Source organism: Anser cygnoides, chromosome 6 (assembly GCF_040182565.1).
Source record: "Anser cygnoides isolate HZ-2024a breed goose chromosome 6, Taihu_goose_T2T_genome, whole genome shotgun sequence".
NCBI classification, from domain to species: Eukaryota; Metazoa; Chordata; class Aves; order Anseriformes; family Anatidae; genus Anser; species Anser cygnoides.
In genome coordinates, this window is record NC_089878.1 from 11,585,633 (window position 1) to 11,601,971 (window position 16,339).

The following is a 16,339-nucleotide window of genomic DNA, read 5'->3' on the forward strand; positions in this document are numbered from 1 at the left end:
CACTGAAAACCACAGTTTCTTTATCTGAGGACTGTGAAAGGTCTCCATCTAATCTGCGAGCCTGTGAAATACTACACAGGTAATGGCCCACAGTTATCAGTAACTGGCAACTTAATCTTAGTCAGCTGTGGGGCAATGCTGCTGCTTCCAGTTAAGGCCAGAACGCATCAATCAATCAATAATCCCTAAAAATACCCTTGCTATATTGATTCTCATTGCTTTTCATCCTGAGGTTACTGTTAGTGGTTTGCTCAAATATAGGGCTGCCGAGGTGTTAATTTGACTACTCAAGGCCATTGACCATTATCCATAGGACTAAATAAACTGTTAAAATACCAGCGAAAGTCATAAAAACTACATTGACTGAAGATGACACAAAATATTATTTGACAGCACTACAAAATGAATTGCCTTGAGTAAGAAAGAAATGATGTGCCATGACACAGAATAATGTAAAGTAAAATTACTTTAGTTCTGGTCCTAATACAGCTCTCCGTTTATAGCAGCAGAAATTAATTTAACCAATTCAATGGATAAAAACCTTTTGGACATCAAAATTGGGCAAATAGGTGTGATTTCTAAGCAGACATACCAAAAATAAAGCAGTATTTTGGGGTTCCCCTTTTGTTTTCAGTGCCAGTGGCTGCAAACAACCTTGCTGCCATGCATTGCAACGGCTTCTGATGGCCCTCAAAGCCAGAAAAGACACTCCAACAAGGGCTGCAAGCTAAAACTAGACAATGTGATGCTTCCAGCTAGCTGCTTCCTTTCTGTGGAAACTGTTCACTTTTCTCAACAGCCAAACAACTCTTGTTCCACAGCTACGCTTAACACTGCTGCGGCCCACTGGCCCCTCCCTCCATGAAGCGGGGACTCAAACTCACACCATTCAAGTCTACCACAGTTGTCTCAAATACTTCAGTAAATGACATTGGAGCACGCGGCAGCACGGTTCCTCCCCAGAATGATTCTTAACTTCCTTCAAATATGTTTATATGAATATGAATACACACACTTTAGGTGTATAACACTCTGGATATCAAAAAATGTTATGGTGTATGAGGATTTTCAGATGGCTGTAATACAAGAGATAGTCATCCTTGTTAAAAAAAAAAAAAGGGAAAAAAAAGGGTGGGGGAAGTCTTTCTGCTACCTAGCTTGTATTCCAAAACCACAGCATTTTATTATCGGTGTATTAAACAAGACAATACATATGAGCACTGAACTGAATATAGTATTTATCAACTAGTACTTTGAGAACTAAATTCCCCTTGCTTTTCTGCACAGCTACTCACATGCAAACCGGGAGCAAAAACTCCCCAGTCTTAAGGGTAGGTGTTTTCCTCTTGGAAGAGCCCACTTACAAAGTACTCCCAAGGTAACAGAAAACAAGTGCACAAGGAGCAAGAGCTGAAGCAGATTACTTGGCCAGGTTTCCACAATACTCTTGTGCTGGGATTGCAGTGAAGAGGCCAATGCTGCAAGCTCTTCTTGGCCAAGACACCGCACCAAGATGACAGAAGGATCAGTTGTAGAAGACGGTACTTAGGATCTCTTCTGGTCAGGCTCGGTTGGACGGTGAATAGGGCTGCCTTGCAGAGAAACCCCTTTTGCTGGAGTTGCATCTTTTGCATCTTGGTGCTAGGTGAATGGGACTCAAGGTTCGCACCCAAACCTCCCATCTCAGGACTGCCAGGTGCCATAACGTTAACATTTAACAGAAAAAACTCCTCCCTCCTCTCCCGTGCATTTCTTCCACCACGTACCTGTCCCACTACCACCCTTTCCCAGTGCACACTGTACAAAATGTAACACCTCCACATTCCCCTTGGAACAGTGCCTTTCCATGTATTTAATGATACCGAAGAAAGAATGACATTTTCTTCTCATTTTGAGTTATTAAACCGTCTCAGAACAAGCCTGTTTTTCCAATGCTAGGTAGAGGTCCAGGCCCAGAACAGACAGCTAAATGCTCCTTCCCAGACCTGCCACTAAGATAACACCTTTATTTTGAGCCATTTTGCTGAGATGCTGTTTCCTGATCGGAGGTAAAAATAAAATAAAGACACGTGCTTACAGAAAAGAAAGTTCACGGCTGCATCTCTGGATGGCATTTGAAAGTCTGAGGGTAGCATGTGTTTTGAACATGATTCCCCTTTTGGAGCTGACAGTGGCGACCCGCACAGCCTTTGTTCAGCACCAGCACCAAGTGCCTGGAAAAGCAAAGCCCCGGCCCCTTCCCTCCCAGGCAGAGCAAACCCCAAACTCCAGGCAGACTGGTATCGGCTGAAGCCTTTACTTTTGTGCATGTACACGGCAGTCAGACGTTTTTATTGCAAAACGCTGTCTGGAAAAGATGCAAAACAAAATTGCTAAACTGCAAAAAGAAGAGAAGGGAGGGGGGGGAAACAAAAGGCCCCCTTCCCTTTGCTTATTGAGTTCAAAGGCATAACATGCAGCACCCTGCAGCAAATGGGAAGCTACACTAATTTTAAAGCCATAAAACGCTATAAAGTGCCCTGCGGGGCAGGACTACACTGAAGCTAGTTGCACCTAAATAAGACATGGTTCATTTACTTCGCAGCTTAGCCTAATGTAATCATCAGCGGATTTCTAGCCTAGAGTTGTAACAGGCAAATAGCCGATACTGCGGAGGCGACACTCCCAGCCATTGAGGGGCCTCCGCTAGATTGCTGTTGATTAGAAAATTTTTCAGTTTTGACAAGCACTTAATGAACATAAATCGCTCCTTGATTGGTTTCCATTTGGGGCCACAGGCACACCTAAGAAGAAAGAAAAGTCTCCAACTCCTCTCCCCACCTTCTTGCACGGACCTCAGCAACAAACCTAAGATCAGGTTATGATCCACAGTGGAATATATTCATCAAGTTTTCCTGTTAATGTAGCCATCCTCTCCTCTTGCATATAAACATGGGCATAATATCACTCAGCTTCATAATATATAGTTAAGCTTAAGAAAAACAATGAAATGCGATTTTCTGAGGAGACCATGGGAATGAAAATACGTTCTGGAAGACGCTGATCACCCTAAAGCACTCTCTCCTGACAAAAAGGAAGTCATCTTGAATCTGCTTTATTCGAACTGGGAATCAAGAACATTAAATTTCAGTAATAAAAAGCATTGACTATGTCTATACTACAATATTAATCAGTCCAATCAGTGTTCCAGTGGCGGTGGCAACACTTTCAACACAAAAGCAGTTTCAAAAAATTACGATTTTTTTAAATGGATCACTCATTTTCATGAAATGTTAAGACAACTATGTCTGCACCTCACTTCTCATTCAGACTTTGTAACAAGAACTGCTGTAAAAGACAAATTTGAGTTTTACCATCGTGAGTAATTTATGAGGCATTTATATCCACAGCAGTTAGCTCTGCTGGACAGGAAGCTCTAATTTTATAAAACCCTGTGATTAATTAATAGCTTGGCTTTTGCCATTAATTTGCAACTCATTCAGATACCAAAAAAATCTTCCCTACTTTTTTTTTTTGAGGGGGGGGGGGGGGCACAACAATGAAATATATGCTTCCTGCTCCTTACTATGTACTGCAAGTTTGCACAGCTCTGCAAGTAGCAGTACTGCATTTGCTACAATAGCCTACACTAATGATGTGATAAATCTTGTCATACCCTCTCAAATGAATGGACTTGAAACGAAAAATGCTTCACATTCTCCTTGTTTGTGCATTTACTGACCTGTGAATATCTGTAACAAGTCACAGAAGTGATTATAAGAAGTTGCTGTGAATAATCAGTCTTCCTCTCCTTCAACACAGACTGATTATGTATTTTAGGAGTATTTCAGAGTGTAGCTTGCTGACCATCAGTAACTACAGTTTTATTTTTCACTGAGCAGAACAGGTGCAATGGCACTTTCAAGCAAGACTATTTTTAGTTTGAAAGGACACAAAGCCAGGGGGGTCAAAATAATTTGCCTTGACAGCTATCCCAAATTATAGGTCTCACTTAAGGACTGCAAACACATTTTAGCTTGTATTTTTCCCATTTATTTTTGAAAGTTTTCTCCCAAACTGAACTCCACTCCATTACCTTTTTAAGATAATTAAGTAGTTTGGCAGGAAGATACGAAGTGAGTGATTGACCTCTAAGAGGTAGAGGTACACCACTTTATAAAAGCCATAGGTAGATCTCTGTCAGGCCTTTTGCTTCTAAAAGCATTGTGGATGATATATTTTTTATTTGGTATCTTAAAAAATAAATTTACAGCAGCATGAGTAGCTCCCACTTTTCCCATAAAGGTCAATTATCCTCTAGTTATTACTAGCAACAATGTAAATACACAATGTACCAAGTCAGAATTAAGAAAGGCAAGCCCTGGGAAATCCAAATCTATAATGGTAGAAAGGACGTTGCTCCGAGCACAGCTTTGATGAAAACACTTCCAGAAAGACTGCCAGCTGTGGTGAGGGGAAAAATATGGCATCAACTCATCAACTGTAACAAGCAATCATTATACACATACTTTGTAACTGTTCCTATCATTCTGTTTTTCTATCTTAACCAGTGTTTTAGGCATATTAATGGATACCATAACTATAGTAAAAACTTAAGTATGACATGCTTCTAACAGATTTGTCCTCCTCACCCCTCGAACTATATCCCCATTTCTGCTCTGTAGGATTAGCTTTGATCACTGCTCTTTCCATATGGTAGAGCTACACGTGATGTGAAAAAACAACACATACGTATCATTTTGTGAGTTCAAGTACTTATTTAGGCCTGACTTGAGGATTACTTGTGCACAGCCAGCCAACGTCCAGCTTTACATTCCTTTGAAGCAAAACCACATTGAAAAGCCTGAGAAAACCACATGGATCTCCAACACTACGAGATACCTACTTACAAGGTCTTTTCAGATGTCTTCCATTGCTCACAAAGCATGCTCTTCCTGTAGGAAACAGCCAGTCCCCCACCCTAAGGCTCTGAGGAACTCGGCAGGCACAAGAACTGGGTCTGTTTTGTATCATCTTCTAAGACGGGTCTTCATAGCATATTGTTGAAGCCCTTGTGCAAAAAGTGTAGCCTAGTATTGGATGACTCTTTGCCAGGCTGAAGTTTTGTTTATTTAGTTGAAGTACGTTCACTTTATTTGAATACAAACCATTGCTAATGCTTGCTTTGCGTTTGCTTACATGGATTGCTCACCCATTAAGAGCTTTGAAATTGTGGCTGCTGTCAAACTAATTGAGCAGAATTACATGTGTGAATTCACATACTTCTCACAGAGGTAAGGGACAGGTTCATGCCCCCCGACCACTGCTACAATCCTACACCCTTTAGCACAGGTTATCAAACCAGACCAGTGATGACGGGAGCAAGGTTTAACAGCAGCATTGTGGCAATATAGATGTCAGCAAGCAAAAGTAAACCTTGCTGTGAAGGTATGTGGTATTTACATAGCATGCATGTTCTAGATGGGTTTTAAGTGATAGGCATCAGACTTTCCTCCTCATGTATTTAAGAGGCTATTCTTTCCCCCTGTAAGTTGCCATGGTGCTGTGCTTTTATTTGAAAACAAGTCTAGAATAGATTAAACATAAAAGGCAAGAAAAAAAATCCTTCCCTAAAATAGCTGTTTTCAGCTTTTTAAAATTTATTATTCCATCCATAAATGAGGGGCAGCGATGATGATGAGGATACAACAGCAGAGAATGGACATCCACAGCTAAAACTTTGTCGTCTACTGACCTGTGGCCTGATGGCAACAGCCTGGAAGACAGACAGTGGTGAAACATCATCTATTCATCAGGATAAGGCTTAGATAAAGAAGCTGCACGTAGCACTGCCCAGCAGGTATCCCAGTGAATACATTTCAGGAGCCCTTACACATGGCATTCTGCCATTAAAAGCCAGGAGATGCCGAGACAAATTCCCATGGGTCCCTTTGGGTAGGCTGACACTGAATTTGTAGGCCAGAATTTTAGTCATCCACTCAATGGCTACACTCCACAAGTGTATGATGAATAGGTAGCTATGGTGAACCTTGAAGCCTGCAGGTCAAAGTTCTCTCTCATTATCCCCACCATTTTCTATTGGTACAGCTCCTCAGCATCCCAAGGGAAGGGAAGGTTTGAGGCTCTTGAAAAATCCTGACATGACCAAGTCAGAAAACAGTAGGGTGCTTATGTACATGTATTTTCTTTCCCCATTCTTCTCTTCCCCCGATTTCTTAAGAAGAAGGAATACGAATTTAGCTATTGTGTAAAATGTCAACCTGGTGGCATTCGTAGTTACTTATTTAGCTGGAACAATGCAGCAGTCATTTCAGCACACTACCCTGCCAAACAGGCCTGACCCTTCCAGGAATACCTCCTCTGCAAGTATGATACTAATTTGATTTTCACTCCCCACCCCAAAATCTTTCATTTTGTAGGCAATCCTTTATTCAGCAAGGACAACAGTACTGATTTCTGTGACACTAACGCATTCACTACATTAAAAAACACCTTCTTCATGTCTGACATGCTGCTGAACAGATCTGACAGCAGAGACAACTGATCCACTTTTGGCCAGATCTCAAGCACTAGTTAATACGGTGCCCGCTAACAGCCATCACGTATTTAAAAAGCTTCTTCCAAAGCAGGAAATCAACAAAATTTTATGTTCTGACCCAAACTACGAACCAGAAAGACCAAGCTACCTTCTGAATTGGTTTCTTCCTGCCACCACTAGAGGCCAGCCCACTGCTCGCTTCACAGAATTGCAGCTGCGAAGTATCATGTAACCCAAATTACCTGCATATTTGAAATAACCCAAGTCTAAGTGAAAAATACATGTATGGTAACTGACGGATGTACAGCTGCCTGATGCATAAAGAACGCTCTGCAGGGTATATTAACAACAGCTAACTGACAATAAATAGTTTATTGACAGTACCGAACTGCACTGCTCAAGTAGTGCAGCGGCTCTTTGAAGGCTAAAATCAATAGAAATAAAACATTAAGCCAGCATCATTTATAACATAAATCACATCACAGAAAGATTTTAACATGAATGAACATAAGCCTACATATTCCTAGAAAGCGGATTCGGTGAAGGCGTCTCAAGAAGCCTGAGAACAAGCACTAGGCTTTGCCCAGTAGCTTCTTGGCAGCTAGGAGCTGAGTGTGGTCCCTCACCATGATCTACCAAAACACAGCCAAGGGAAAAGTAGTAAGTTACAAACCTCTCTCATCTATGAAAGGAGATCTGAGCAAATGAAGTACATGGACGTGTACCTTTTCTTGGGAGTGGGGGGGCACGGTGGGGGATAGAGGGAAACAATTACAGGCTAGTAATTACTTCTTCTTTAAATGGATTCTCTCTAATCTCCAATGGATTTACCTCTAATCTCAAAGTAATTACCTCTAATCTCAATGGATTCTCACTCTGGGGAAGACTAAGCAGCTCCAGGGAAGCTGAGAGAGAAGTACTCTATTGTCTGCAAAGAGCGATGAAAAACTAACACATGTGCATAGAAACCATCAGGAACAATAGAGCACTTCCACAGCGAGGATGGGACCTGGGCACACACAACGGCAGCCTGCCTCCTCTCCCTCACTGACCCCGAGTGGCCACCACAGCCCAAACCCACGTGGGCTGCCTCAAAGGCACGCGTGTCCGTGCTTCTCTTCTGCCAGCTGTGCTGACGTACAATTTGGGTGTTTCAGGACTACTTCTCAGCAGAGTTCCCCCCACATTAGAGACTAAAAGAACGGCCAAAGTGGCCAGTTCCACAAATGGGAAAAACTGGACAGTCACTTCTTCCGGACTGTACAGGTAGAGGGACGAGATTTCTGATGGAAAGCAGCAATTACTTGAAGCTAGTTGCCATGTAATTTTTAAGAAATATCGAAGTAATCATGAGAAATAATAGCACAGCATGATTATGGCAGGAAGCAAGACTATTAAGTCTCATGACAAGCCAGAGAAAATGCCAATGTTCAGCAGACAGGAAGAGCAAGTTGGTGCAAGCACAGCATCAATGTGGCCATGCTCCTGAGACATCACCCATTGAAAGCAGAAGCTTTCTGCCAGATCTATGTACAGGTCTGTAAAACCTAGAGCACATCTACAGAAATACATCTATTCAAAACCTTCATTTTTACTCCTTAATGAAAAATTTGCCCAGGAGCTCACAATGACAGCAATAGGCGTCAAATGGCCCTAAAACGTTACAACTGGTCACCCTCTAATTTCAGAATATGATGGTAAAGCTTAAGACCTGAGACAATCCCAAAGATCTTGGCGAGGGTCATACTATGTTTTCTGTATTTCACTCTTGCCTGTACTACACAGCAAAGTGAAGGAGCTTGGAATTCGCTGGGAATTACAAAACCTTGACTGTCTATATAGGTTCTGTTTTTTGAATTGCTCTGACACGGCACAAGTTCTGATAAATCTCACCTTTCCTCCTGCTGGCCTGTCTGGGACTGATGGGACGGACTAGTTTTGAGTCTCATACCTGTGCTCCTTCCACCCCCAAAACCAAACCCAGGGACTGTTACACATACTGAGAGGGACTGACAGGATCCTTGGGCAGACAACGACAGACATCTTAATATGAATACGCTTTACAGCACATGTTTTAATAGAGATGTCATTTTCAAAAGGCTGTTCAGAATTATTTTCTGATTAAACCATAGCCACTGCACACTGACAAATACCAGAAAACTTTCTCACTCCTTACTACATCTATGAAGTTGTACTGTGCTATAATTTTCCTTTTTAAAATGCTTTGGTTCTTTTTTAATGGACAACAAGTCCCTAAAAGCATCAGCACAAAATGAAGGCTTAAGCTGTTTCAGCTGCCTCTTGAAATCCAAGGGTACCCCTATTCCAAGGCATTCAGAGGAATCTGACTGTAGACACACTGTTTCACTGTGGAGCTATATTTCCAATTATGCCTTTTTGAAGGGAAGGAGAAGAGAATGAAGAGAGAGAGAAAGAAGTTCCCCCAACTACATGGGATCACCAAAAACATTCCCAGATGAGCTTGCTAACACCACTTTATCAGGGCTCGATAGTTGCTGAACGCACAGAGAGCACGATGTACTTACATGTAAACTAGGATGATAGGTCAGTACACCATTGTCACACAATGTCACATATTTCTTCTTCCATTCTTTATTCAATGACTTGCCACTTCGCTTTAGCAGCATACCCTGTTAGAAAAAAAAAAAAGATTAAGCATTATTTTGCCAGTGCACACCTATTTAAGACACAGAAAAGGACTAAATATAATTTGAGATGTTTTCTCCTACAAATTCCTCATTTTCATATTTTTCCCATAATACATTTTTCTCCATCATAAGCTTTAGTGCTAGCAATTTAGAAGCAAAAGCTCTAAGCGCAGTTTTATAAAGCAAGTCATGTAAACAGAAAAGACTGTGTAATGTCAGCTTTGTCCAACAGCTAGAGAAAGTCATTTTGCATTCAACTTCATTCCTCAGGAAAGCACATTTTAACATGTCACAGGGTAGGTTACTTCTGCACACACACAGCTGGTAAAGACAACACACTTGGTGTGTACTTCCTTGCACTGTGAAATAAATGATGAATCTCAGGTTGCATGAGGGTCATACTATATGGCTTGTGCTCCGTTTAGCATGTACCTGCGGGTTCCTTTGTTGTTCAGTCTTGGCCCTCCACAAACAGGGAATGGTGCACATTTATGTTTCCATTCCCGTTTTTAGTAAGGTGACACAATAGAAATTGCCCTAACTACTCATTCCAAGCAAAAAGAGATGACACTAATGCCAGGCAAGAGCAGCAAAATGGTAACAGGGCAAGTACAGCACTTTTCCAATGAATTCTGGATAACTGGAGGAAAAAGGTGTAGTCGATAAGGAAAGGAGGTGGGCAAGATGACTCACTTTTCCATAAATCATAGTCAATCTACACATCAGTGATGAATTTCAACAATCGATAATTGAGATTAAAACTCATCATCGTGTTTAAATGGCCAAGGACTACTAGCACATACCGATGTGTTTTCTCAGCCTAACAAGAGAAATTCACTTTGAAAAGCAGAATGTAACTTCTTGTAGCACAAATTGATGGTAAATCAAACAATGCTTTAGCAATGTTCTTCCCTAGGAAACATTCATTTCCAAAGCCAAGTCAGAAGGCAGTTTCCTGATGAATCCACACAGTAACATGGTTATTGGAAGTCATGGTGTCTCTACCAGGACATTTCAACACACACAGTACTGCCACAGGTAGCAGTTTCACAGGTCAAGTTTGGATAAAAGTGTTCACTTCTATTAATTTCAATAAATCATCATCAGGAATCTACACTAATACAAGTTTCGGTTTTCTTATCCCCATAAAAAGTCTTCCCATTCTGATGGAACTTAAAAAAAAAAATGGAAAAAACATCACTAAGGAGGCAGAACATAAAAGAGATGCACCATTAAGCATGGTGCTTCCAAATATTTCAAGTTGTTTTTGTTAAAGCAGTCACGTTTTGTGAGCAAGTTATGCTATCTGCCTCTTCCCATTAAACCTGCAGCTTTATAAAATGGTCCATCTCCAGACCAAATCCCAACACCAAAATGGACCAGGGGTAGGTCTATGCCACTGCACAACGAGAACTCTTTCAGAGCTATACATATTTGATCCTCCCTCAGATCCCGATGTGAAAAGTTTCAGCTGAAGTCCCTTGCCACAATCCACAGGAACTAATAACTCTCCTTCTACAGCCACAGAGATGATCCCTATGGAAAATCAAAGTTCACAACCGCCTGTTCCTGGACACACACTTGGAATAAAAGTTCTATGAGCAACCCTTCACAATTCAAAGCCGTCGGTGGACGGGACTGTAAATAAGAGCTCACATCGGAGGACTGAATTACAAACTAGTGCAAACCCCTAACTTTCTGACCATCTGGGGGTCATGTTTCTTTTTTTGTGCTGTTCTTTGCTACACTTAGGCGGCTCACCCTCAAACTTTTACAAAACAGAATGGGACTTCTGAAAGGGCTTCTTACAAAAGCTTCTTGTGAGCGTGAGTTACACATCCCAATTACTGTCTTCTAGTGGTTAGAAACGTTGTTTTCTTCCATTAAAAATGAAAGCTTATTCCTGCCTTTGACTTGTATGTTTGTCTATAGTAGGTGATCTGTCACTTCACCTTTCCAATCTTTCATACCTCACCTATAGCACATTCGCTCACATGTAGGGGGACCCAATTTCAGTTATCACTATGCTATGTGGATCAAAAATTACTCTCCTAAAGCTGTTTCCCTGCACTGGTTCTGATGTGTTTGTTCTTCAGACCTTTTAATGGGAAAAAAGCCATAAGGATCACAACTGTGATTTTTTTTCCTTGTCTTTTTTTGAAGTCTTGAAGAAAGTAGAAATATATTTCACACCTTTTTACCTATCCCTTTGCTATACAGAAAATATGCCACTATTACGTAATTTTCAGTTCTTGCCAATTATAAACTCAATAAATAGTAAAACTTCCAAGTTTAATGATTTTTACTACAGATGTTTTGTTAGTATCTAGGTATGAATTATGGATCTAAATGAAGAAATTCAAAATGGGGCTTCACCTTGCTTTTCAAGTGCAATTCGGTGCTTTCACGTAAAAAATTACTCATTATCAAATATGTATCATTCACCTGTTTGGGTCTAACTAACAAATCAGACTTCCCAATCCATTTTTTTAAGGCACTACCTACCATGCATAAAGAATAGATTTTTTGTTTTATGTGAGAATTAAAAATATCTTCCAGTATCTGTGGAGAAAGCTGCTCTGAATACAAGGAGCTAACAAAGTGTTATGAAGCGGAGAAGCACATAAGCCACATTTTTTTTTCCCCCCAAGGCTAGAGTTCGCCACTTTGTCTGTGATAATTATATAGAATGGTCTGGAGAAATGCTCTTAGTATCAGAGTTTAGATCCGCTATAAATGCACTTTAACATTAACTGAACTTAAATAATAGATATATAAATAAATGGCCCAGATATGACAAGAAATGTTACTTAAAAAAAAAAAAGAAAAGAAAAAGAAAGGCCTTCACTTTGGTCGCATTACGCCTACCTTTAAGGCACATCAGATGCTCTGCCTGGGAAATGAGCCCCGAGGTGCCTGCGAAGCAGCAGGCAGGCAGCTCACCGTGCCTCAATGCAGCCACGCAGTAAGGGACTAAGTAACATTTTGAACTTGGGGTTGGCTTATTTTTATTTTTTTTAATAATCTCTGCCCCAAATTATTATTAATCGGATAACGTTGTTTCTCCTAATTTGCATGAAGACTTTCATTACGTTCTTCCATCTGCAGTTAGCGCAGCTGACCTACGCCTCGAGATTCAACACTATGGATATAACGCCTCCGATTTGCTCATAAACAGAGAAGAATTTAACACTTCAAATTAAATTTTTACCACCTTCCTTCCAAAACTGCAATTCTGCATCTAACAGAGGACCACTTCTTCGAACAGACAGCGCAGCTGTACTTTTAATGAGTAACAAGAAAAACGCTCAAGCAGAGCGCACAAACTTCTCTTCTCGCCTCTTGCCCGACCAACGGCATCGCCGTACAAAGAAAACAGAGGAATGAATTGTCTGTATGTACGGCAATCTCTTTATTACTAATGTGTATGCTACGTCTAGTCCCAGGAGGTCATTGCAAGCCAAAAGCAATGTTAAGTGTACAAGCTTTAAATAACTTACAAAGTTAATGTAATGAATGTAAGTGTTATCTGAAATCCATCACTCAGTGGCTTGCTGTAGCCTCAAGCTGTGATAAAACACCACTCATAAATTTATATTAAAACTCTGTTCAATAGCAATTATTTACCAACAAAGATTTATTGATTGCATTTGCTGTTAGAGACTGGGGCCCTAACTGAGTCAATCAGCTTATGTTGTTGAGCTTCAGGGCACCAGGAGAAGTTACAGACTGCCATCAGGCTCTGCAGCCCGATCATTATTGCGAGAGTACAAGCAGCTAATGAAAGGCCTCCAGCGCGGGATCGATCGGGCTGACGGGAAGAGACCACTGGTCAAGGGACCACTGTGCATAATGCGCCCACTTCATCTGAATACGCGGCAATCAGCTAAACCTCGGCGCTCCAGACGCCCTCCCGTGAGCTACAAACCTTGCTTACAAATGAAGACGAATGGTGAAGCAATTATGAATTTGTTTTATGGAAATACTTCAGGTTTTAAGCAGCAAATTACCAGCATTTAAAAGAGCGACCTCCTGAAGTTGTTTAATATTGCATCAAAGCTGCCACTGCATGGCCTGCAGAATCAATACCACGTGGGGAGCAGCATACCTTGCATTCCCTGTTGTGCTCCATTTTGATTTTGTAACTTTCCAGTGTGTTTTAGATTTTCCAGGGGCCACAAGAAACGAAGAACGTTTCACAAACAGGGTAATAATACCAGTGATCCCAGCTTAACTGACTGCAGTGTTTTTTTTCCACTGGCTCCAGCCATAGCATTTGACTTTGCTTAGTTTTGTATTTATTTTAAGGACAATTTGGTACATCTGACTTCTGTTAGCATGTCAAGCTGAGATGGCAGGACCCTCTTGAAGGCATCAGAGCCAGGACTGCACCTTCAGAAAAAGGAACAATACTTAGCTCTCTATTCTCTTTTGGAAACTTAAACCACTGCCATGGCAGAGGTACGAGCATCATGCAAGCTTCTTTTTTTTTTCCTCCTTAATTTTAAGCCAACCCCATACTGTTACCCTGACGTTGTTTTGACAGAATGAAATATGCAATCTTGCACTTAATCATTAACAGCATAAATTCTTCATTTTCTATTCAATGCTATGAATTTTCTACAGCTCTGTCATTTGCATCCTGTTCATAAAAGAAAAAAAAAAAAAACCACAACGCACTTGTCACAAACATCCTCACCCAAATAATTGCAACGGCAACCATTCGTAGTCAGGATCTCAAACAACTGTTACATATGAATCCTGGTCAATAAAACATATGCTTCCTTTAAATTGCTTAACATCATAAACAAATGCTGGCAAAGCCTCCTGGTTTGCACGACTAGCCAACAACACGTAGCCTGGCTAGTAGTATGGGGACTGGTCTAGCTTGTCCTAACAAGCAAGAGTATTTCTTGACTGATGATTTTTGCTTCCAGAATATTTAACTGCAACAGGTTCCTAGACTTAAAGTCCATTCTTCCAGCACATAGCAGGCACCAGCTGAAATCACCTCACCTACAAACAATACTTGCACACTACAGGAAGATTATGGTAGTTACTGCTCCCTCCAACGACTCATCTCAGCACAAATCCTCTAGAGTATAAACTGCTGAAAATGTCCCAGGTATTTGGAATCTTTGCGTACAAAAGTAATTTTTTCCCCCACGATTTTCCAAATTTAAGTATTTTTATCCAGGATTTTAAGGGAATGGTGGCTGGTCTTTTGGATGACTAGCTATGAAATGGTTTACACTTTAAAACTGGAAACCCATAGTCTTAGCACTAAGAGGGCAGTGGGACCAATGGAACCACAGAAGAAATGCTATGTGAAAGTGCACTGTCTCCAAACAGGAAACCTCAGATATTCTTAAACTTCGGTATCTAACAGTAAAATTAATAAACAAAATAAAACAAAACCAAAAATGAAATACCCTGAATATTCTTATTGCAGCCAGGCACACAGAAAAAAACACGTGCCTTCCTTAAAACCTGCCACTACAGCAGTATTACAATTTTACGGCAGATTCCAAGATGCTTCCACAGGGAAGGAAATTATTCAAATTTATGTTATACACCAACGTTATAATGAAATCAATTGAGAACACAGAATCCAACTCTCTTCTGCCATTCCCTAAACACAGGGATGTAACTCAGCAGAAGAGGTAATTATACCATAGCAGTTACCTGGTGCTGAGGCTGATCAGCTACTGCTCCACCTAGAGTCAAAAGAAAGAGAGGATCTAAGATCTGACTTGGAGCAAAAAACTTGCTAAAACTTGAGGAACCTGCAGCACGGAAGTTAACAAGCTCTCAGCACACAGGCTACTATAACAAAAATTAAAAACCCTTACTAAGAAAATCATTCAAATGCTTACAGGTGAGTCCTACAGTTCATTGTAGTACCAGCAGCGCAGGCTGCCACCCACAACGAATGGCTACTGAATTCCTCCAAGGAACCTCATCAGTAAAGACACAGTGAATCAGAAGAACAAGCTTAGTGCTTATTGTTAGTGTGTTTTAATTTCTAATGACTGGTCCAGCAATTCAACCTAAAGATTTTGACCTTACCCACTAACTGGGTAATGCACAAGTTCCTCCAATATTGAGCAAATAATTTCAAGGTAGGTTTTCACAACTCCCCAGCTTGCAGCTGCAATTTTTTGTTGTTGTTGTTGTTCGTTTGTAGGCTACGTATTTTCCAGCACAGCATGGACAAAGACTCCTCAGGATGTCCTGAGTACAGGAACCTACTAGTCTTTCTCACGAGCACTATGTGATGGAGAAAAGAGGAACACACCACAATTTGTGGACTAGAGACTGGGGAGCCATCAAGTGGCACATCCCACTCATCCACCTAACAAGGAGCTTTCTTATTCTTAGAAAGGCAAAAAGATGACCATGGAAGAGCAGCCACCCTCGTGTCTAAAGAATTTGAATGGAAAGCTGAAAAAACAGCCCTGCTGCAGCATCCAGATGGAGCAACAGGCACACTGCTATGGCAAAGTAAAGGAACACCTACCTGCACAATGGATAGAAAATACTCCAGACTGCCAGCAGGTGAGCCATAAGACAACATGGTACTCATACTTACACGTCAAAAATGTTTAGCAAAGTAGGAGACTTCTTAAGGACTCCTTCGATTGACAAATTTGTGAAAGGGTCACTCCTTTGGAAGCTATAGTTTCTGATTATTTCTAAAATTCAATTTGATAAATTCAATAGCACATTTCATACTCTCTAGTTATCTACATATATTTTCTACAAAGCTGAAAATTCAAGTGTATTACAAAATGCAAACAGTTACATATTTAAAGGACTGGCACATCTCTTTCTCCAGACTCAGTTTATCACCCTGAACGAAGGCACACCACCTAACAAGTGACAACATTTTTCTGCCCTACTGTATACAGAGCTCCGTTGCCTTCTGAGGTTTGTTCCATTTCCTCTGCACCGCTAAAAAAAAAAAAAAAAATCACAGCCCTTAATAATCTCAAGTAGTTGGTTTATTAACCCCTTGGCATTGGCAGTTGTGGTTTCCCTGACACCATCGTCAGTGCTGATGTGAAATGCGCTGCGATGCAAATCATTATCTTAGTGTCGGAGAAAGCAGACAGCTGATGCCAAGGGGTCT

The 16,339-nt window shown here is 40.9% G+C and overlaps 1 protein-coding gene across 12 annotated transcripts in view; it reads right to left on the bottom strand.

The window, feature by feature from the left end:
- Positions 1 to 16,339, bottom strand: part of AGAP1 (ArfGAP with GTPase domain, ankyrin repeat and PH domain 1) — a 376,948-nt gene that overhangs the window by 139,976 nt on the left and 220,633 nt on the right. For 11 of the 12 annotated variants that reach the window (XM_066999590.1, XM_066999587.1, XM_066999584.1 and 8 more), the window contains one exon: positions 9,085 to 9,189. In XM_066999590.1, coding sequence (XP_066855691.1) covers positions 9,085 to 9,189 — 105 coding nt within the window. Of the gene's footprint in view, positions 1 to 3,560; positions 5,756 to 9,084; positions 9,190 to 16,339 lie in introns of those variants that run through there. The other variant, XM_066999585.1, reaches the window with a different exon arrangement.